This window comes from Mandrillus leucophaeus, unplaced genomic scaffold, assembly GCF_000951045.1.
Source record: "Mandrillus leucophaeus isolate KB7577 unplaced genomic scaffold, Mleu.le_1.0 Scaffold1469, whole genome shotgun sequence".
In the NCBI taxonomy this organism is placed as follows: domain Eukaryota; kingdom Metazoa; phylum Chordata; class Mammalia; order Primates; family Cercopithecidae; genus Mandrillus; species Mandrillus leucophaeus.
In genome coordinates, this window is record NW_012101442.1 from 305,762 (window position 1) to 329,794 (window position 24,033).

At 47.8% G+C, this 24,033-nt stretch overlaps 1 protein-coding gene across 1 annotated transcript in view; it reads right to left on the bottom strand.

The window, feature by feature from the left end:
• MAMLD1 (mastermind-like domain containing 1) overlaps positions 1 to 24,033 on the bottom strand; it is a 150,087-nt gene that overhangs the window by 38,098 nt on the left and 87,956 nt on the right. The window contains exon 3 of the mRNA XM_011974581.1: positions 4,348 to 6,102. Within this exon, the coding sequence (XP_011829971.1) occupies positions 4,348 to 6,102 (1,755 nt within the window). The remainder of the gene's footprint in view (positions 1 to 4,347; positions 6,103 to 24,033) is intronic.

Consider the following 24,033-nt stretch of genomic DNA (forward strand, 5'->3'; position numbering starts at 1 on the left):
CTAGCCCTGGCTGAGCCTGTAGTGTGTGCTGGGCACCATTCTAAGCAGTTTCAAGTTAGCATCTCCTTTGCCTTCCTAATGCCCTATGTGAAGGGGACTATTCCTTTCCCCATTTCCAGCTGAGGCTCAGGGGTTGAGTAACATTGCTCATGGGATCTGAATCAGTCAACATCTGTAGCCAGATTTGAACTTCAGTTCTGTCTGCCTCCAGTGCCCTTGCTTGCTCAACCTCCCATGCTAAACAGCTGCCCCAAAGTCATGTGGCATTGCCTTTTACCTTACGTGGACGTGAATGGTGCATTGAAATTGAATAGTTCACTCAACTGATAAAGCAAAATCCCCCAAGTAGAGAGATGCTGGTCTGTACATAAAAATGAGCTCCTATACAGAAGGCTGGATTTGGCTTTTCAGCTTACTCAAGCGTTTGTGTCTCATCTCACATTTAGAAATAACTCCTTTAGAAAAATAAGATCTAGGCCAGATGCGGTGGTTCATGCTTGTAATCCCAGTGCTTTGGGAGACTGAGGTGGGAGGATCACTTGAGCCCAGGAGTCTGAGACCAGACTGGGCAGTAGAGTGAGACCCTGCCTGTAAAGAAACAAACAAACAGACAAAAACCAAAAAAGTCCCCACCCCCCGCACAAAACCTCAAAGATCCAGATTCAAATGAATGTCCAGTTTTTCCATGGTAACCATTATCATCCATGCCAAATGCAACAGGTTAGTAAATGCCATATAATAGGTAATTAGTGTTCCTGAGGCTCAGCTTGAGCATCAGTAAGACTTGGGAAGTTTGCATAGCCTGCTGGAAGTGAGAAACATGTTCTTACCCACCACTGAGGCCACCATCTGTCCTGCAGCGGTCCCAGCTCTTGTCTCAAACACTCGCTTTTTTCTTTATTTTTTTTCTCTCCCCTGGAAGAATGACCAGGGCTGAGTTCTTAGGTCTTAGAGTTAATGGGGAGAGGCCATAAGAAGAAACAGAAGGATTGTTGAGACCCCCAGCTTGGAGGCCTGGAAGAATACCAGGTAGAGAACAGAGTGCTAGGGAAAGGAGTGGAGTGAGAGTGCCGGAGAGTTCAAGAAAGAGCAAAGTGAGATCCCCAGTCTGCAAGGCAGGGATGGCCCTTGGCCCTTTTCCCTTTCCCATCAGGCTGGGAGTTGTCCAGGAGGGTCAGGGCCTACAGCAAAAGGAGCCCACAAGGCTCAGAGGCTGCACAACTCCTATCAATCTCATGGTGGGTACAGGGTCTGGAGAGAGCGTGGCTTGTGTCTGTCCTGCCACAGCTACTGCTTTTTAGAACCACATCTTAGTCCCATGAAACAGATCTGGGAGCACAGGGTCAGGAGGTAGAGTCATCATGACAGCAAACCCCTTGTCAGTGCATACTTTATGCCAGGCCCTGTTCAAAGTGCTTTAGATGTATTAACACACTTAATCCTCCGACAACCTATCATCACCTTCATTTGTAGAGGAGGAAGCAGTTAAGAGGTGACAGTGGAAACACAAGTCTCCAGAGGCAGTGCCCCATGCATGGGAGTATGAATGTGGGCTCTGTAGCCAGATTGCCTGCTCTGGCCCCAACTTGCTGTGTGACTGTGGGCAACTTTGGTCACTTCTCTGTGCCTTTTCCCCCAACTCCCAAGAGAATGGTAACAGCCCCTGCCTCTGAGGATTAAAATGAGAGGAAGCAGGTGAAGCACCAGGTCCCATGCCTGGCCCCTGGGCACAAGCCAGCACAGGCTGGAAAGGCAGCTCTTGGTGGCAATAGCATTTCCCATTTGGGGACGCAGCTTCTTGTCTCTGCTGGCAAAGGTTGCTTGCCCCCTTTATTGTGCTCCTAGCCCCAGAGAGCTTGACTGCTTGGTCTTTCTTCTCAACACTTTCTCCAACCCCACCTAGGTAATTGGTTGAGTATGATTTGCATGACCCCAATCATTGAGAATTCTCCCTCTGAGCCAGCTGATCCAGCTCTGGGACAACACAATCAGTCTACAAAAAATGTACCCAATTGAAGACAAAACAAAACAGAAAGGCTCACAATGTTAGATGGTGACACGTCTCCAGGCTGTGGATCTTGCCTGCTAGTGAAAGAGTTCCCGTGTTGATGCTGGGGCTTCACCGAGCTAGCTGCAGAAGTCCATGCAAACAGATGGCAACAGCCCTATAATAAAATCAAACCAAAGTGCTCCTGAACTGTAGACCAGGGCCCGAGCCCCAGGTAGCCTGCTGTGTCCTATGTGCTTTGCCTGTCTCCACACCGCTTCCCCGGCCACCCCCATGGGAGCTCTGCTTGCCGTATGGTCTATCAAACGACCAACTCTCTGGTGTCAAGCACTCTGCATGGTTATGCTCCAGGAAACCAGGTTGGAAAAGACACAACCTCTATACTCTAGGGGTTGCCACAGAGCTCTTGAATAAGAGGTCAGCCCCTGACAGGTGCTTCCCTTGGGCCAGGTCTCTGGCCAAGCACTTTATGATATCTCCTCCTTGATCATTCTCCAGAAGAGGGAGGCACCGTGGGAAATGGAAGTACTGAGGACAGTCACCGAAAAGCTTCCTGGAGGGGATGGTGCCTGAGCCCTAAGGAGCTGCAGGTGTTGGATAGGAGAGAAAATGTGGGAAGGGATGACCAGGCCCATGGAACGGCCCTGGAGTAAAGGCTGAGACCAGATAGCGTGGACCAAGTGCTGCAGGCACTTCTGGGTAATAGAAACAAAGTGCAAGGCAGGGCCTGATGGATGCTGAAGGGCCCAGGAGGCTGGTGGGGCCAGCTTATGGGCCTCTGGGGACATCTGAGCAAGTGTAAAACATGATCAGGTCACTGTTTTAGCAAGACGACTCATAGAGCAATGGATGGTTTATTGGGAGAGACCAGTTAAGGGTCAACTGTACGAGTTCAGATAAAGAATCAAGAGGACCTGAACTTGGGCAAGGATGAGAGGAATGGGAAGGAGGGATGGTAGATGGCGACTGAGTATTCTGTGTAGGCACACATGTGACCTGGCCCCACTGAGCCCTGCCTTCTGGTATTTACACCCTCATGCAATCTTCTCTGGCTTACATCTAATGAATAGAATACAGCAAAAGTGGTGGGATGTTACTTTCCAGACTAGATCATAGAGACTGTGACTTCTGACGTGCTGGCACTATCCCTCCTGCCTCTCCCCCCATTACCTTGCTTCACTGGCACACTCTCTCATGCTCACTCAGATGAAGCCAGCTGCCATGATGTGAGATGCTCTGTGAAGAGGCCATGTGGCAAGGAACCGAGGGAGGCCCCTGGCCAATAGCTCATGAGAAATCGAGGCCTCAGTCCAACAACCTGCAAGGAACTGCTTCCTGCCAGCAACCACGTGAGTGGGCTTGGAAGCAGATCTTTCCCCATTGAGCCTTGAGATGACTGCAGCCTTAGGAGATACTCAGTCAGAAGACTCAGTGAAACCATGCCAGGATTCCTAACACCCAGAAATCAGGATGTGGGGTAACGTATGCATAAGGTTTGAAGCTGGTGCTTGGGGTAATTTGTTATGCAGCCACAGATAACTAATACAGGCAGGGGTCACAGCAATGAAAACTGGGAACTGTGATAGACACAACCCAGGTGGAGTCAGCTGCATTTCATGATTGAAAAGCCTGGAGGAGATGATGGAGGGTCAGAAGTCAAAAGTAAATTCAAGAAGAGCACAGGCTCTGGAGTGAGACTACCTGGCTTCAAGTTCCTGCTCTGTCCCTTGCGAACTATGTGACTCTGGGCAAGTCTTTCAACTCTCTGAGCCTCAGTTTCTTCATTTGTAAAATGGAGATGATAAGAGTGACTACCTTACAAATACCTGTCTTTTTCCTTTCACGACCTGCCTGAGTGTCCAGCACAGTGACAAACGGCATGCTGAGGTTGCTCAGCAAAAGTTTGCTGTGGCATTTCTAGAAGGCTTAGTGTTCATCATTCTGCCAGCAGGGATAAGATTTAAATGCTTCAGTGCAATTTCCTTACATCTTAAGAAGGATTCACTAGTCTTTCTACATGGCCCAGTGCAGGGAAGGCATTTCTGTATTCGGACTTGTCCCACCTGGCTCCTTCCACCGGGAGCACGTTGTGGGTGCCGCTTTCCTTCCAGGGAAGTTACGTGACCTGAACAGGCACTGAAACCATAACCTTGGCCTTATTAACACTGTGCTTTTAACCACACAGGATTAGCTGACTTCAGTAGACTTTTTCAGAATCATTTCCACTCTCAGAGAGAACTGTAGCCTGCATTTACCCACCAGAGCCAGATGTTGGCAGCATGAAACACAGTTGTTATTTCCAAAACCAAAGAACACAGCCAGATATGAGATTGTTTTACCTGTCTGGGCAGAGCAGGCATGGAATCTGAGGCCACTGATCGCTGAAAACGCTGGGGTTGCTGCATCATCTGCTGCAGAAGGAATGATGAATGGTCAGGTTGCTGCTGCTGTTGCTGCTGCTGCTGCTGCAGCTGCAAGGTGGCAGTGGCTGTGGAGGAGGCAGTGGCTGAAGAGGCCTGTGTTGGTGTTGGCTGCTGCAGGTAGTGGAGCAGGGAAGGCTGCCTAGAGGTGGCAGGCATGGAGGGCATCTTCTGGGGACCCGGCTCAGAAACAAAATGGGACAAGGGCTTGGTGTTGCCAAAAGTAAATGGCTCTGTGGCTCCTGGGCTGGAGCTTGCCATCCCCTGCTGCATGATCATGCTCAGGGTTTTGGATGAGTTGCTGTTCATGGGCTTAAAGATCACATTTGCTTGCTGCTGCTGCTGCTGTTGCTGTTGCTGCTGCTGCTGCTGCTGGCTTAGAAGATTACTGGTGGGAGTGAGGCTTCGGATCAGGGAGCACTGTGGGGTGAAGGACTGCTGTGGCAAGCCTGGGCTGGAGAGCTTCTCCGGGCGATAGGGTGGGGAAGGCCCAGGGTTGCTAGCGGGCAGAGCAGACATCAGGTGTCCTTGAGGGGTTTTGATGGTAGAGGACACGAGGTTGGCAAGAAGGGAGCTCTGAGGGCCGAACTGCGGCTGTTGAGTGAGAGCAGGGCTGGGGAGCTTCTCAGGAGCATAGGGCATGGTGGGCCCCAGGGCAGCATTGCTGCTGGATGTCATGCTTGACAGTAAGGCATTGGGAGAGCCTCGGAGAGTGCTGCCCGACAAAGTATTGGACGACATGCAGGACACCATGAGGCTCTGGGGGCTGAATGGTGGGGGTGGTGGCGGCAGTGGTGGTGGTGGTGGGTGTGGTGATGGCACCAGGCGGTAAGGTGGAGAGAGTCCTGGAGGAGGCAGACCAGACCAACTGGGGGTGGGCCCTTGCTGCTTCGTAGCAGACCCCTGCTTGCTGGCTGCCAGTGCCTTCAGCTGGTGGGCGTGATGCCACTGAGGCACTGGTAAGGGGGGCAGAGCAACAGGGAGCATAGCCTGGACCTGGCTCTTGGACTGTGCCATTGAAGAACTCGGTGACACTATCTGCTTACTGGTGGAAGGAATCGAATAGCTGATCCCTGTGGAGGACGGGATCTGAAGTGACATGCCAGTAACGTGGCTGCAACTAGAAGCAAACTCCTTGCTGGAAGCCAGGCTCTCCAAGTGTGACATCTGAACCGAAGGCTTGGGAGTTGTGCTTAGGGTTGCCTGGGGATGATCTAAAACCAGTGGCTCTTCTGGCTTCGTCCCCAGTATCTTCTCAAGATCTAGCTCGTTCGGAGAAGGGTCTTGAATTTTGGTGAGCTCCTCTAGCAGCTCTTGAAGCTCCTGGTCTACAGCCGGCACGCTGTTGATTTTCTCATAGTAAGGAACAGCAGGCCCTTTCAGTCCCACTTCTGTAGTCTGTGGTACCACAAATGGTGAGCCCATGATGTTGCCATTCATAGGGTTATTCTCGAGCAGTAACGATTGGCCAGCCACTCCCATAGCCGCAGGGCTAGGATTCATTGTCAATGGAGGGACCTGCAGCTCTGCACAGGCGGTACCAGGATGGGCGCCTGGGCCCATTGCAAGGGTGACATCTTCAAGGCAAGGCCTCTTAATTTTATTAGGGTAGCCCCCATCAGCCATGTCTGGAAACTGGAAGTGGTCTTCTTCTTGTCTCCTCTTAACAGTTCCCTGTGAATGGAAGAGAAGAGAAGAGGAAAGGAGAAGGGAAGAGAGGTGAGACAGACACACACACACACACACACACACACACAGAGAGAGAGAGAGAGAGAGGAATTTTTATAAAGGCTTGGCACATTAAAGCTAATGAACAGGAAATGTGCATGATAAAACAGACCTCTCAGTTTAAAGACTTATAGTTGTGAAAACTATAAAATACAGCCTGTCTTTGGAACCATAGTGCTTATTTCTTCATTACTATGTTTCATTTAAACTGTCTAATTACATTTCAAATAAGGCATTATGTTGTCTGTATACTAAAACGGGATAGAACATTATGCAAAGGGTAATCTGCCCACTTCAAGGAGAATTCAATGAAACTATGCAGAAGTTACTAAATGAACCATGCGGCCAAAGGCAGGCATTGGAGAGAAAACTAGAAGTAGCTAAATAGTTTTAATTCTTTTTTTTTTGAGACGGAGTCTTGCTCTGTGGCCCAGGCTGGAGTGCAGTGGCCGGATCTCAGCTCACTGCAAGCTCCGCCTCCCGGGTTCACGCCATTCTCCTGCCTCAGCCTCCGGGACTACAGGCGCCCGTCACCTCGCCCGGCTAGTTTTATTGTATTTTTTAGTAGAGACGGGGTTTCACTGTGTTAGCCAGGATGGTCTCGATCTCCTGACCTCGTGATCCGCCCGTCTCGGCCTCCCAAAGTGCTGGGATTACAGGCTTGAGCCACCGCGCCCGGCCAATAGTTTTAATTCTTACCTATCTACAGACACATACATTTTAACAAAGGAATACCATAGTATAGACTTGAACTTTTAGGTTGCCTTCTTGTCTTGGTTAAATGCATCAGGCTGCAGTGGTAAAATAGAATACAACAGAGCCCTTACAGGAAAGAAGTAGATCTGGATGTGTTTTCTTGGGGAGCTGTTTAAAATACTGTTTTGGGGAAAGCACAAGTTTCAGAACAGTCATTGTAGGCATCATATTCGTTGTTCCATTTATTTTTACACACACACACACACACACACACACACACACTGCTATGTGTACACAAAAATAATTTGGAAGGACCTATACCCAAAAATTTGGAGTGGTCATTTATTTGGGATGACTGGCAATTCCCTTTCTATTCTCTTCACTTCTGCTTGTTTGTCTTTAACGAGAAGGACTCGTAATCCAAAAATTTAAAAAGGTATAAAGTTATCTAAATAAGAAATTCTCCTCTGAAGATGCATCCTCAGGTTGGGGAGATATCAAACAATGAGAAAAGGTCCCAATCTGGGATCTGAACCTCAGGGGAGCTGCCCACCCTTTATAGAAGCACAGCCTGCAAACTCACTAGCAATGTGAGACTTCCTACTCTTCATGGCTTCATACAGTTATCCATCGCGTTGTGTTAATGATCATGACCTGTATGTTAGCAGGTAACCGGGAAAGGAAGTGGGGGCAAAGGAGTATGTGCAGGAATGATCAAAATAAGGAAAGGAAGAGAGGGATCTGGAAACCACCTGAATGCCGATAAGTGAACAGGTAGAATTCTTTTAAAGCTTTTTTCCCCCCTACAAAATAACTCTTTTTCAGCTTTGGAAGTTTCACTAGGACATACAGTACTCATCCTCTGATGTCACCTTAAGTTTGGCTCTTCTGGTTTGATGAGCTTGTAGCCCACTAGGAGCTCAAGGCATGCATGGGGTCACTTGCCAGCACGATGGGGGGCATGACTGTCATGGCCAAGTGAACATCAAAGTAGATCCCCAGGGCTGTATGTCTCAGGCCTTGCTGCACATCAGAATCACTTAGAAACATCCACATTCCTGGGCCCTCCCACCACAAACTGACAGCTTCATCAAGGGTGTGGCCCAGGCATCGGGAGTTTTTCCAACAGCTCCATGACTGATTCTCAACAGAAAACCACTGGCCCAGAGCAAGGTTGGGGGCAGCGTGGCCTAGGGCTCTGATCTTGGCCTTGCCACTGAACCTCTCAGAGCCCAGTTTCTTTATGTGTAAAATGAGTGTAATTACATTTCTTTTCTCATGAAGGTGCTCTGACTATTAAGTGAAACAGGGCACATTGTATGACACCTAATAGCTCCTCACTAACTGGTACCTGGCATTTTAAAGGGCAGGTATGGAAGGGTTCTGGGAGTCCAATTCCCTTCTTAAAGACAGGGAGGTCTCTGAGACCCAGAGAGGGGCAGACCTTCCCAGAGTTGCTCAGCCAGAGGGCAACGAAGCCCAGGTCAGATGCTGGGCCCCTCCACCACCACTCAACTGCCTCCAGACCCACTGCCTTCGCCATGTTGGTGGTAGGACACTGCATCGCCCCCACAGAAGGGGCTTGACAACTTGAGTGAGAGGACTTGCACACTTCTTTGACTTTTCTTTTGAGATGCCCACAATCTGAACAAGGGCACTTCAAGGGACAGCTCTGTCACCAAACTCATCTGAGGCCTGAATACCATGGGTCAGGAAGGAATGGGTTGGAGAGGGGTAGAGCAGGTACAATAAGAGGTCTGAGGCCCAAGCAGTCATTCAGTGCCCACTTTCCCAGGAGCCTGACTGGGCACAACACCCATAGTGTCCCTGAGCTGGCCCATGGAGCAGCTCACTAACTGTTTGGCCCACAGCAGGTGCTCAGTAAATGGCAGTTGAACGAATCAATGGACAATGGAACATAAATGACCCAACACACAGGGAACTCAGCCATTTACTCAATCCATTATGGAGCAATCTACAAACAAGCCACTGTGTCCCAAACTGAAATTGTGTTTCTTCTATATCTTCCCAAAGAATCCAAAGAGATCCAATAGGTTAAAAATAGAAATGTACGAAATAGATCAATCAGGGATGATTGCGTGTGGGTTTGACATAAGGATCCCCCGCAGAGAGTCTGAGCTGGCAACAGTCAGTCCCAATGTGCTGTTCATGATGTCTCGAACTGCAAGACAGTTGTAACAATGGTGAAGCAATGCAGAGCCAGGCAGGCCAAGGAGGGGTTGGGGGTTGGGGAAAGGAGGGGAGGGCAGGGGCTGTGAGGAGCAATGGTCTGGCATCTCTGCCAGGTGAGCCTCTGAAATTTGCTGGCAGCTTCTATGGGCTCTCAGAGCTTTCACTTAATTGTTGGTCACCCTTAACCTCTGGGAGTAAGGTGCAGGGATGGAGGAGGCAGGGCATGACCACCAGACACTAAAGGTACCAGCTGGGGCCACTGGCAAAGGAAAGGAGGCTGCACCTCTCCTACATGAGAGCCTGTGTACACACACCTTTTCCAGCACCCATCAACTGCATCCCAAGCAAATGGTCCCTGATCAATTCCAATTCTAGAAACCAACTGACTACTCAATAACAAAGTAGATCCCAGCAGGCCGCCACTGCTGGAGCGGATGTCACTTTTGCTATGCCAAGTCTGTGGCTGGACAGCTGCTAGCATGTACACTCACTGAATGTTTCGTGAGGATGCCTAATAAAGGGGGCAGGCTCACCTGGCTTTTCTCAGGGATGGGGTTGAGGTTGCCGACTGAGGCTGCTGTTTTGGCAGAGTGGCAGGCTGCAAGCCTTTTCTGAGCTTTCATTTTTCAATGCACTTCAATGAGACTCCACTTTGTCAGAGGCCATGCGGCTCTATGTTTTGAATTTCATGGAATGAGCTTTCAACAGTGAGCCTGAAGTACCTGGCTGAACAGCAAGAACACCAGCCAACCCTAAACAAGGCCGAGGAGAGGCGGCTGTGTTTACACGGAAGTACTCAGCCTTGCTGTAATAGCATCTGCTTTCACCAGACATCAGTGAGGCGTGGAAATCTATTATCCAGCTAATTTTGCCCCTAGATAAAGACTTGCTTTCGTGTCTCCTCTTTCGCAGTCCCATGATCTGTTACTCATCACAACTGCGAGAAGTTGGCTGGACTTTCCCCTGTGCCCAGTGCCACGCTCGTGCCTTCACTGGGTCACCTGTGCCTGTGGCTGATGCCGCTGAGGTTTTGCCTGCCCGGACTGGGTGTTTCTGACTAAATCCGACAGCCACCATTTTAGATCAAGGGCAGGAGATAGCTCACTGCTCCGGAATGACCTCTCCTCCCAGCATCCAGGTTGGGGGCGGATGGTCCCCAACCAAGCTCCCAGCTCTTTCTAAATGAATCTCCCTGCTTCACCCATGTGCTTTTTTCCAGTCTCTGTGGTCTTGATGACAGCAGGGTATTAGTCCTAGCTATGCCACAGCTCCTACTTCCTTCAGGCCTCTCCCTGTGACTATCAGTAGACACTGGCAGGATTTCTACAGAGCATATCTCAAGCTTCTCTTCTTATAGAAAACAGTATGGGATATGATTTGTTTTCAGACAATTGGTTAAGGGATAAGGACACTGGACTCCAGATGTCCCCACTCCCAGCTAGAGCCCTCATAGGCCCTGCCTTTGGTGGCGAGGAAGGGGGAGGGAGTGAGTGACAGTGCCCCGGCATCTTTTAGAAACGAATTCCTTTCTCTCCATACATAAATGCCTGCAGAGTCCCATTTCAGAATCCAGCAGACAAAGCCACCAATGTGATCCCCATGACCTTATAAACATTCATTAAAATGCATTTCAAGGCATGTGATGGCCTCCCCACCCCCTAAATAATGAGAAAACAAAGGTTTCCCTTCTGATAGAGACAAGTTCAGCTCTGAAGTCAACATTATTTCTGATTCTGTCTGAACAATGACATACGGCAACTCTTCCCTTTCTATATTTCTAGTCCAGAATGACAAAAAAAGGGGAAAAATTTCTTAGAGAAGGTAGAGATTATAAGAATACAGTCCATGTCCATAAAATGAGCATAAACAGAGTAAAGAATATAACTTATCCAAAGAAGTCTGGCAGGCTGTTATAAATGCTTAATTTTGAACAATGTAGCTGGAGGTTTAACATGGACACCAATAAAAAGGCCAGCAAAGGGTATGCACTCTTCCTATTGGGCAGGAAGATAAGAGGTCAAAGGTAGCCAGGAAAGAGAAACTCAGGGAGCCTCATTTTCCCTCCAGAGGGCACTGGGCATGTAGGCCCTGGGCAAAATTGTCAAAAAGGTGAAAATCTCCTGTGGCTTATTTAGTCTGCTGTTTCTTCACTAGCACCTCACCAGTTCAGCTCAGGCCAATTTGCTAGTCGGTTTTCCTAGTCTCTTCTCTTACATCCATACTCCATGAACAACTTTATTCAACATTGTTACATTTTCCCCCTGTGAATTTTAAGGCACCTGATGTTGGCCAACTAAATTAGACTTCAAGCCCTCTGAGGACAAGGATGGTCCCCAGTAGACTATCTCAGAAAAAAGTAATGAAGATGTTGTGGGGCATGATGGAGGTAGCTGTAGAATAGATAAGAAAACAATGTATCAGGAATGTGTTTGAAGAGACAAAGAGATGGGGGGTGGGGAGAAAGAGAGAGAGTGAGAGCAAGGGAGAGAGAGAGAGAACGAATATGTTTGCATTTGCAAATGGGATCAGATGAATATCCATGTGTATAGTATCAATGCCTGTATTTGGGGATGTGTTATTTACATGTTTATTTTCAGCAGAATATTCCAGCAAACTGAAACTGACCTTTCTGTAGAACAAACAGGATTTTGAGCATTTCCAAAATTGCAAGACATGAGGCTCTGGAGAATAGCAGGGTGGTTGGGAAGGGCAGGGAACCCTGAATGCTAATGCTGCTTGGCTTCAAGAGGAGTCAGTTACATCTCAGGAGCAAATCTCTGAAAATGGGTGGTTTGGAGCAAGAACCTCAACCTACAAATCGGGGATTTATTGGTGTCCTTGATTCGCCCTGAGCCAGCACTCCATGCAGGCAGATGCAGGCTGGGGTGGAGGAAGGGGCCCTGGAATGCGCATCAGAAGACTGGCGGTTAAGTCCTAGCTTCTCTGTTTGTTGTATGGCTGTGGGCAAGCCACTCCCCTCCCTGAGGCTCAATTTCTTCTTCTGTAAAATGGGTACTTGGCCTACCATGTGTGCCTCACAGCATCAGTGAAAGGTTCCATTGTACTCACTGAGGAGAGCACTTGGGGAGCAGTAATCACTACTGATGTCATTCTCAAGGCCCTGTGTCCTCGCATTGGGCTTCTGTTGCTTTCTTACAAATAAGGATGCATTCGCTAGGATTGGGGGATGGGGTGGAAGTAGGGAGAGGCAAGCAGCTTAGTCCTGACAGCACTGAACTGACAGCCAGCGATGCTGTCTTGGTGGCTGAGCCTGGAAGCTCCTGCCTCCTGCTGCTTGCCACCACCTGCCACTCTGAAGGCTGCCACAGTCGTCAGCCTTCAGCCACCCTGACCTGTGGGCTGGGGCTTCAACAGGCTTCTACCAGAACTATCTGAGCAGCAGCCTGGCGTGGCTGGAAGAGCGCTGACAAAGGCAGAGATGAGCAGACCTGGGTGGGCAGTGTTCTAGAACTACTTTCACCTTTTCTGTAGTGTAAGCATGCTAGTTGGAAGAACTGACAGCTCTAAGAATGATCCTCAACCTATAGATATATATGAATTTAATGAGCTCAGAATTTGTATTGTACCATCTCCTGAGAAGAATCAAAGTATTCTGCCATTGAACAAGCATTTCTTGAGAGCTAGCCTCTAACTCCTAGACTGTCAGAACTGCTGGGCCCTTCAAGACAGGCTGCTCCCACTCACTCATGTTAAGCCTGGTGAGGCCTGTAGTCTGTTTTCACAGGAAGAAACCCTCACCCAGTCTTCTCCAAACACATTCCCAGGTTCTGTCATTAGTGGGATAGAGATGATTACTGTGGGGAGAAGAGAAACATCTGGATGGATTTGGTGAGCCTGACCTATAGAGGAAGCAGGTGCTGCCTGAGGGAGCTGTAATAGAAGCTGAAGGTCAAAGGAGAGGGCCCTGTCCCAATCCAGATGACCCCGTTTCTGCTGGACCCAGGTTCACAAGCTTAATCTGTATTTTGCCTGAATTTGGCTAACAAGCCCAAAATCACATAGGCAAAGGGAGGAGTGGAGGCAGAACCGAGGTTGGAGGCCAATAGGGCCACAGGGCAGAGGTCATTTAAGCCCAACCTTCTCACTTCTCCCTGGACTTTGCCTCTAAAGGACCTTGTGGTGTGACCTCTTGCAGGTCCCTTTCACACTCGGGGCCTCAGTTTCCCCACTGTAAAGTGAATGGGTCCCAGCTTTGGTAAGCTTATGCTTACCTGGTGCTTTCTTCCTGGGCTGCTCTTGTAGAGAAAAGATAAATCTTCTTCCTCCATCCACGAGGGCTTCTTTCCCTGGGGGTGAGAGTAGGCTGAGGAGAGCTACTTGCACACACTCTTAAAGAAAGTATTATCTGCACCAGCTCAGTGAGAGGCACAGATCAGACTGTTACTTGAATCAAATTATGAGCCTCCTCAAATACATCCATGACATTCAAATAGGGAATTACTTGAACATAGACTGTGGGGTCCGGGAGACTAGCAATGTGAATCCTGAGAGTAGCAGGTCTGCGCTTGTTGGATCAAGAAAGGTGGCCTACAATTCTGGTCAAATGAGCTGTGCTTATTGACATATTCTATTAGAGAGTACTACCAAGTCACCAGTCACCAGAAAGGCTGCCAGCTCTCCAACCACCTCGACGCAACTATCCTGAATGGGGCCTTAACAAGCCTAAGAGAGGGTTGGTTTGGTTCCCAAGCCAATATTTGTTCTGCTGTATGTCAGTCATATGGGACCCAAACCAACCCTCTCCTAGGTGCCTCACCAGTTGCTGCAGGGATCCCAATTTCAAGTTTGGTTTTTTATGGTCAAAGTCCAGCATAGACTAAAGGAAAGGGTGGTGATGATTGTGTTAAAAGAGAGCTCCAAACCAGTTTAACTCTTGGACACACATCCTATCTCACCATGGTGCTTCCAACCTTCTAAAGATCATGGACTCCTATTTTCCGATGACAAAGCCCCCCACAGGAGTGTTGCCTGGCCATCAGGGAGTGCCTCTGTAACTGAGGGTGAGATCCCACTTTCAGTCCTCCAGCTCTGGCCCAACCCTGCCCCAACCACCAGGTCTGGCCTGTCCTAGGCTCTTAGGTACGGCTGCATTGTGAAATGATGGCTACAGAGCTGGCATCTCCTATAGTCTAGTTCATCCAGTGCACTACCTCATAGTTAAAATAAATCTGTTTAAGCCACTGAGGGTGGTTCCTAGTGCCAACTCCAAGAACAGGAAGCTTCCCTTTCTTGGGAGGTGGATGGTTCAGGTCAACGGGAGCAGGGCAACCACAGTAAGTACTGGACCACAAAACAAAGACTCCACGTGTGGCTTCCATCGAGTCCCTCTCCAATTGGTTTGGCCTTCTCTGTCCCATGCAGCACTTCAGCAAGGGGGCTGGCTGAAGGCTATGAATTGTGTGGAGCCTCCTCATTGCAGTCTCCAACCATCTGATGCTGAGAAAATGTCACCAGGATGCAGCCATGCCATGTGGCCAATGAACCGAAAAAACACCCCTTTTCTACAATGCTCTAAAGAGGCAGAATAATTCAGAGGTAAGAAAGGAAATACTCCACCAGGGACCCGGGCAGTTCCTACAAAAGCCAGACTTTCCTTCACCTAGGGAGTGACAAGACCAGTGGAAAACACTCTCAAGCAGTAACCCCCAAATGCTCTGCGAGCTGGTGGGGTCCAGATACCGCACAGGCAAGTGGGCTGTCAAATCCCATCATCATGATGTAAATATCTCTAGGCTGCCCTGGACTGTGCCTGACCCTGTCCTCAGCTTTCCACACCTCCACCTAGAGCCCATGCACAGAAGGACCACCCAGGAATGCTGCAAGTGTAGACTCACCTCCAGGGCCACCCAGGGAGAAGGAGGGCAGCCACGCTGGTGGCTCCAGGCCCATTTGGGTGGTGGTACCTTCACACCACAAAGCCCAAACTGAGGCCCCAGATTTGGCTGATGAGGGCATATTGGACAAGGGACACTTATGCTCTTCCCCATTGCCGCCTGGTCTCTGGCTACCCGGACATGGCTACCTGTAGATCCTCTCACAGGTGCGACCATCTTGGCTGAATCTCCTGATGCCAGGTCCCTGAGGCAGTGGCGGGCTTCTTGCTAATGCTGATGGGATTAGGAATGGGATAGGTGGGGAGGGCCCTGGACTGGGCCCTGATGAGCCAAGTGGGTTTTTAGAGGGGCTACTGGTGCATTTTAGGGACAGGACACCTGGCAGAACCAAGCTTGGGCAATAAGGAGCCACTGCTAATCTGAGAGCTAGAAATAATCAGGTCCTGGGTCATTATTAATTAGGGTAGTTTGGGCTGTGTGGAAATCACATACTATATGGGGTAGCCACAGCTCTCCCTCCAGATAATCTCTAAGACTTCTGATTGGGACTGTGTGAATGCAGTAGCAGTATCTCTTCTTACTGCCAGGCCCTGCTAGTCCTGCCTCTACGCCCTGGCTGGCTCCCCTTATGATCTGACCCATGCCAGGCTGCCATAGTATGTTACTTCTGCACTAGCATTCCTTGGGACCTGCCTCTCCACTGTCCCTCAGACCTTAAAGAACTATACAAACCCAAAGGGCTCTTCCCAAGAGAATTGATATGACTTGAGGTAATTCCATTTCTGGAAGCAGTCACTCCATTTTCTGCCTCACTCTTTCAGTACTTCACAGAGCAGGATGATCCAGGTGCCCTTGTGGTGAGGATCTTTGTTCAGGGGAGTGTGACTTTCATCAGGGTGGCCCAGATAAACCCAGTGGTTTTGTGTTTTGGAGTGGGAGTGCCTTCCCAAGAGCAGGACATGGGATTGAACATGGAAGCCTGTTTCTGGGCTCCATGTCTGTTGGATTGGCCCCATCAGATGAGTGGCAACCTTGCCTGCGGGCACTCTGACCAGGGCACACAATCCTCTGCCCAAAACTACTGGAATCACAAGACACAAATGACTATTGTGGTACTAAGCACTTTGTATGCATTCACATAGTTATCTTTACAACTCTATGAGAAAGATATTCCCATTATCATCTTCATCTTAGAAATGAAGAACAGAGTTGTCTGTAGTTTAGAGGTTTATCAGAGAATCATCTCCAAATTGGTGGGGGCTGGAACTTGAGTGTGAGTGGCTAGAGAGAACAAGGAGCAAAGATTAGAGTCTTGCCTGCCTGTCTTCCTTCCTTCCTCCCTCCCTCCCTCTCTTCCTTTCTTATTCCCGTCTTTCTCCTTTCTTCCCTTTCTCCATTTCCTTTTGTTTTTAGTAAGGGAGACCTGATTTATAAGTAGACTTCAAGAATGACTTTGGAATACTTACTAAGTGACAGGCACAGTGCCAAATGCATTTTAGGTTTTACCTTAATGCTCCCAGTGACTCAAGGAAGTTAGTATTAATATGATCACCCCCACCCTCATTGTACAGATGAGGGTGCCCAGTTGAAGAGAGGGAATGTCACTTGCTTAAGGGCATGTGGCTGGCTAAAAAGTGGTAGAACCAGGGAGTGAACTTGGGTTTGTCAACCTCCAGAGCCCTGTCCTTAAGCAGAAGTGGGGCTTGGAGGAAATGGGCCAAGATGGCATTCAGATGATAGGGAAATGGTTGAAGGAGGGCTAGAGCTAGAGAAAGAGAGAGAGAGAGAGAGAGAGAGAGACTATACCAACTTCCTCTACAAGCAGGGGACATAACAAGAGCAACCAGTTACCAAGCCCCTGCTTCAGCCCTTTTAACTACATCAATTCCTTTCATCTTCAGCGTAACCTTATGAGGTTAGAAATTGGGGTACTGAGATGAAAAGGCCTTTGGTCCAGGGCCTCCTGGGGAACACACAGTGACAGACTGCCAGGAAGGGGCAGTCAGGAGACACACCTGCTGGACCCACGCAACCTCCCCCTCCTTTCCTGGCATGATAAAAACCGACCCCATTTGGATTGCAGTGGCAAGGTCAGGAAACCAGGTGACAGTCCTCGTCATTGCCAGGACACCAACTAGAGTAGTTTAAATGGGGCAAATAGAAAAATAGTCGCTATGAGAACATTTAAGATCTGCCCTTACAGTAAATTTCAAATATGCAATACAGTATTATTAAATATAGCCGCAGTGCTGTACATTAGATTGCCCAAATTTATGCATCCTATAACTGAGAATTTGTACCCACTGACTGACATCTCCTCATTTCACACCCCACCCATTGCAACTCTCAGTAACTACTCTTCTACTGTTTCTATGATTTTAAAAAAGTTCTATGAATTCAGAAACAAACGGAACTAGATGAAGTTATGGATGGATGCATTGACTAACTTGATTGTGGTAATCATTTCACAATATATAGTATATCAAATCATCACATTGTCCACCTTAAATATTACACATTTTTAATTTGTCAGTTATACCTCAGTAGAGCTGGAAAGAATAAAGAGAAGAAAAAAAAAAACAGTTGCTGGTTAATCAGAGCTTTCTTCCCTGTACTAAGGTGTTTGGGTCTCTAGTTTTGGGACTGAAGCTTATATAATCCGGAGTCCTCTTATGAAACAGAATATAAAATTAAAACAAAATTAGGTACTGGGCCTTAGAAGGCTTGAGGGATGAACTTTGAAGCTTAGGCCAGAGGTGACCTTACTTCTCTCTGTGCTCCAACAGTAGGCTAAATAAAATGGCAACAAGCTTCAGACCACGCAGAAAATTTCCCTGCTTGAGAAATTCAACTGCTGTGTAGGTGGGAGAAGATTCCAGAGACACCTGATTAGTTCAGAACACTCTAGAGGGGCATCCTGTCTGTGATCTCTTCCTGCTAGGACACACCAAAGAGAGATGCTGCTATCAATGGCCACATTTCAAACAATTTATGTCCAGAACATGCCTCCATAGCTCAGCAAAGGGGCCACATGTTTACTGAATAAGCACACTTTAGCTCCTGAGGGCCAACTTTTAGCCTGCAGAAATATCGACCCCACTTCGTAGATTTAGAGCCAGGCTGGTGAGCTCTGATGCCACGAGAATCTTGGCATCAGAGCAGCTGAGGCTTGGAGGGAATGTGGGATAAGGAGTCAGTTTAAAGACTCTTCCCATGGTCTAGGTCCTCTCTTTTTAAATTGAGGTGAAATTGACATAGCATGAAATTAACTTTTTAAAAGCATACAATTCGCTAGCATTTAGGACATTCACAATGTTGTGTAACTATCACCACTATCTAGTTCCACAACTTTTTCATCATCCCAAATGGAAATCCCCCTCCCCCAGCTCCTGGCAACACATTTATCTACCTTCTGTTTCTATAAATATGCTTATTATGAACATTTCATATAAATGGGATCATGCAATATGTGGCTTTTTGTGCCTGGCTTATTTCACCCAGCATCATGTTTTCTGGGCTCATCCATGTTGTAGCATGCCTCAGCACTCCATTCCTTTTGTGATTCATGAAATTAACTTCCATGTGATTCATGAAATTAACCAAATAATATTCCATTGTGTGGACGTGCCACACTTTGTCAGTCCATTCATCTGATGGACATTTGGGTTGTTTCTGTCTGTCTTTTGGCTATTGTGAATAGTGTTGCTGTGAACATTAGCAGACAAGTTTTTGCTGAACACTTGTTTTTGGTTCTTTTGGGTGTATACCAAGGAGTAGAATTGCTAGGTCATGGAGTAATTTTATGTTGAACTAACTTTTTGAGGAACCGTCACACTGTTTTTCACAGCCTGGATCTTCTTGGAAACTTGCATCATTGGAGGCATATGGAAGAGCAGCAGGGAGAGCTGGGACCCAAAGCTGATCTCCAGACTGGCAGAGAAATCTCTGCAGCTTCCTTAGAGAAGCACCTTTCTGTTCCTGCTGCTGGTCCACACCACACTGTACCATGACCTTTGCTAGTACCAGAGGTAGATGTAGGCAACACTTTTCCTATCTTCAGGCCAAATGATGGCATCCAGAGGCTGAGGGCCAAGGGAAAGAGCATGAACAAATGCAGTGACCAGGGAGTTGGCTTCTGTACCTTCTTAAGGCCAAGTGCCCTTTCCTGTCGAAAACTGCAACTTGAACAGTGCTTGGTAAAGCCCTAATATCCTATGACAGAGTTTGGGGAGACCCACTGGTCACTGCCATTTGAGCTGGAAAGGACGTTGCACTCTCTTCCTGGCTGGGAATGTGCCTTCTAGCATGGACTGCATTTGCCTCGGGCAAGAAACTTTTCTGAAGGCTTTGTCTTCCGCAAGCCTACTCTGCTGCACCCACTCTTCTGCCTCCCAGTCCCTCCGGCTCAGCTCTATATCTAGAACCCTGAAAAGGTGAGCTCATCATATGCTCCCCCATCTATTCAGCCATGCGGGAAATCCCTCTAGATCCATCTTTGGGAACAATATGGCCAGAATCAGCAAGAGGCATATCTGCACAACAACTCAGCAGAGACTGCCTGTGCAAGGGGTGTGTACCTGGCAGGTTGGTTCTGCATTTTTATACACATACAGGATGCAGCTTCTAGTAGCAAAGACTTTTTAGGGCTGTGTGTGGGGGGGTATATCATGTTCATGCACTCACAGTAGGCTAAAGGGATCCATATAGACTCTCAGGATGTTGCGCTTTTCTAGACCTTCAGATCCAAGTCTTGGTGTTACCAACTACAGGCCTTTATAATATCCCAGGCCCTTTCAGTGGACAGTGCACTTTCTCTTTCATCATCCTTTGATTCTAACAAGAATCCTAGGAGGTAGGCAGTGCTTTGCTCAGGGTCCTTGTTACACATGGGTAAACTGAGGCAAATGAGTTGCAGGTGGCTTACTAAAAGTCATATAGATAGTGGCAGAGCAGAGTTTGGCACTCAGGGGTCCAGAGTTCAGCCCAGGTAGCAGAACCCCAAGAACCCCAGGCATGTATAGTGGTGGATGTGTGGACACCTCAGCAGTAAGTCAGCCTTCCCTGAATGAACCCAGAGGTAATTCTGGGGTGCTAAAAGAAAGGCAGATCATGTCAGCTCTTCACACTTACACTGAGGATAAAAAATCACTTTTAGTTTCAACCACAACATTTTGACTTGCCTGTAGGGACTGTTGTATTTGACCCAAGGTTTTCCAAACTGTACATCACAGGATAGTGCCAGGTAGCAGTGACCTCAGAGAAGAAATCTCCTATTGTAGTTTTATGATATACATTAGGGTAGCTTGGCTGCTGAGAATTTGCTGATCCTACTGGGCCCTTAATGAGCTCTCAAGTGTCAGGGTACACTGACTGGACCACTGCACACTCCTTGCACATTATAGGCTTTGTAGGCAAATGGATAATTTGATTATACAAACAGAAGAAGAAGAAGAAGAAGAAAAAGAAGAAGAAGAAGAAGAAGAAGAAGAAGACCTTCTGCACGACAAATTCTGATAGAAGAACTTAGCAGTGTAGGGTGATTAGAGGGCTTGAGGTAAGCCCTGAGCCCTCATGGTCTGTTTAAATTTTGTCTCTAATTGGTGGTCACCTTGGGCAAGTCATTTTTCCCTCCATGAGCCTGTTTTCTTACCTACAAAATGGGGAAAGTAAAGCCTTCGTAAATTTCTTGTAAGGATTGCATGAGCTTAGCAATGTAATTAGCATAGTGTGTGGCATAGTGTAGATACCAAATAAATATGATCTCTCTTTCTACTCTTGAAAATGCAAACACATTCTTTGTGGTCCTAAAATAGCCTGTAACATGGTTTACTCAGCAGCATTTGCTATTCAAGGCAGATCTGCCTTTAGTCATTGGCTGCGCTCCTGAACAGCTGTGTGAAAGGCTAACTTTTGTAAACCAAATCATAATAAAATGCAGCAAAAATTTGTCACTGAAAGGAAATCCTCAGTATATCCTTTTATGAAGTGAAAGATCCCTCATGCAAACTTATCTTTTTTAAAAGTGCGCATTTGGAGATATAGCCCTTTCTTATGAATCCTAATTCAATTTTGGCCATAGACACATGTTGATGTTCCACAGTCCCAAAGCACATAGCAACAAGAGTAGGTTCTGTATTGAAAATACTGACAATTTAAAAACACGTACTTATTTTACTGTATGTGGACAGTGTCTATGATTGCATCATGAAAAGTGTCATTTAACCATGTGCATGTACATGAGAGAGATAGAGAGAGAGAAGTGGTAGGGTGGTGGTGATAGAAGGGATGGTGATAGTAATCATGGCAATGGTAGAGGTGATGGAGGTAGTAATGACAGAGGTAATGGTGGTAGTGACGATGGTGGTGGTGGTAATGGTGGTGGATGTGGTAGTGGCAACTGGGATGGTGGGATGGTGGTAGCAATGGTGATGGTGGTAATGGTGTTGATTTAAAGGGTGGTGGTGGTAGTGAAGGTGAGGGTAGTGGTGGTGGAGGTCGCGGTGGTGTAAGTGAGGGTGGTGGTGGTGGTGGTGGTGCTGGTAGCAATAGTGATGGTGGTGATGGTGTTGATGAGGGTGTTGGGATCAGGGTGAGTTCCCACAGTATATTTCATTCTGGTTGTACCACTCTGTCATCAGCACACCACTGACTGGGACAGAGGAAGAAGGTTCACTCTGAATGTGTTATTAACGGAAACCTCAAAACAATCTGTCTCCTCATAGTCATTCATAATTATCTTTTTCTTACCTGGAAAACTGAAACTGAATTACCGGGAAAAACACAAGAGATTTTTGTTTGTTAATATGCTGCCAATAAAGTAATTTTATGTCAAATTTAACTACAGGAAAGGGCAAGGCATTTTCTAAGTTCCTTAGATGTCATGTGGCTAAAAAAAACAAAAGGATGGACAGCAGTTAGATACTGTACACTTAGCTGTTTGAAGCCATATATTCAGAAAGCAGATGTTGGGAGTTGGTGTTTGAGGACTGACTTCCTGGAGGTATTTTATGTAGGCCAAGTTCATTGTTTTAAACTCTAAGGGCTTGACTTGAGGGAGGAAAAGAGGCAAGAAAATGTTTAGTTTTGCTGACAGCATCACATGGGCAGCCCTAATGCTAGACAACTTTAGGGCCTGAAGCTTATTATAGGAAAAGAAGCACCTACAGAGTGGCACTGGGCTCCCCTACCCTACAGAGATGAAGGCATCTGACAGTAAAGGGCAGGCAGGGCTGCCTAGGGGGCCCAGAACAGACACCTCCATGAGAATGAGCACAGGCCAGGGAGAGAAGTGGGGAACCAGAGAGAAGGAGCTGGAATTCTAGTGGGACAAACGATAAGTGAACAACAAGAACAAGATAAGAGTATATGCAGTATTCTTTCAAAGACTGAAAAAATAGTGATGTGATATAAAAAATAGTGATGTGATAGAATGGCTGGTGGCTCCGAGCAGGCCAGGAGAAGGACGGGGGCAGAGCACTCCAGGCAGGAGGGCAGCAAGTGGGAAGGCTCTGGGGTGCGGCTTTTGGACTGTTCCAGTGACGGGCAGGCAGCCAGTGTGCCTGTCACACTGCACCAGGGAAGTAGTCGTGAGTTTGCAGAGGGTCTTGCAGGCTATGGGAAGTGGGTTGGATTGTATTTTGTTTGTAGGGAAGCCATCGGGGGGCTTAAGCAGTGGAAGGATTGGCTTCGTCTTTTTGAAAAAGATCTCTCTGGATGCTGATGGAAGGAGAAATGGAAGGAAAAGGGACAGTTTTAGGGGCAAAAACTTTTGAGAAGGGTGGAATTGGGAGTGTGGAGTTGGGGCCAGCTTTGGCACAGGAAGGGAAGCTAAACACGTGGCCACATGAGGGCCTGTAATTCTACCTGAAATGAGTACCATTTATTAGGGTAAACAAATGAACCATAAGCCCAGTGATACAGACCAAGTGCTGGCAAACTTCTTCTGTGATAGCCCAGGTAGTAAATATCTTAGGCTTTGCAGGCCATGTGGTCTCTGTTGAAGCCCTGTGTAGTAGACAATATGTTAATGACTGGGCGTGACTGTGTGCTAATAAAAGTTTATTTACAAAACAGCCTGTAGGCTGGATTTAGCTCACAGGCTGTAGTTTGCCAACCTCTGACCTAGAGCATGAACTGAGCATCTTCTTGGAAGGAAATAAGTTCTTTCCAAGTTGCCCTCCTCACACTGCAGGGGGCCATGTAGGCCCATTGTTCGCAAGAGAGTGGGTGGGCAACCTTTCTGAAGCAGAAAAACGTAAAGATTTCTTCCATAGTGCAAGCAGAATGACCATTTCCAAACCGTGCAAGTGATCCAGCAGTCCCAAAAGTTGTTTAACTCCTCATTGTGCACCTGTTCTCAGGTGCTCTGAAGCTTCCAACCAGAGGAGAGAAACATCATCCCCTCCAGAATTCCCTTGGGCCTTGCCGTTATAGTCTTGTACATTGTTGAACAATTTGCATGGGCTAGTGGATTAAAGCACACCCTCCACCCTCAGGCCCTCAAGGATCTCTATGATAACACAGTCTCACCTTCTACCCCTTCCATCCCCATCCTAGGTGCTATGGCCAACCTTGAGGCTGCCATGTTAGGTCTATGCATTTCCCACCTCCATCACGTAACTCTCTGAAGGCCAGGTAGTTTCCTATTCATCTTGGTAACCCCAAAGCCTCGTGACAGGGCTCAGCTGGCATCTGCAGATGTGAATGAACTACTGGAGAAAATGGTACTCTGCGAATAACTCTGTTCTCTTCCCATTTCCTATGTAAGGCCTAGAGACGACGACTTTTAGATGCATCCCTTCCCCTCTGTATGACACTGGCCTTCTCTTGTGTCCAGCAATGTGGGTGGCCTACATGATTTCTAAGGGACTTCTGGCCAAGATGAACAGCAGCTGCATCTTATTGAGCATTTACTATGTGCCATCTACTGAGCCACAGCTCCAGGGACATAGAAGCAGGAGCTCTCAGGGTCAGGGCAGTGATTGAGCAAGTGAGCACCTATGCCAGCCCTGCCTCAGGATGGGGACTCGAGAGGGTGATGGAAACCTGCAGCACTGGAGGGAGGCAGACAAAGACAGGCCTGTGCTGAGGAGGCCCGGAGCAAGAGAGAGGGAGGCAATGACAACAGAGACAT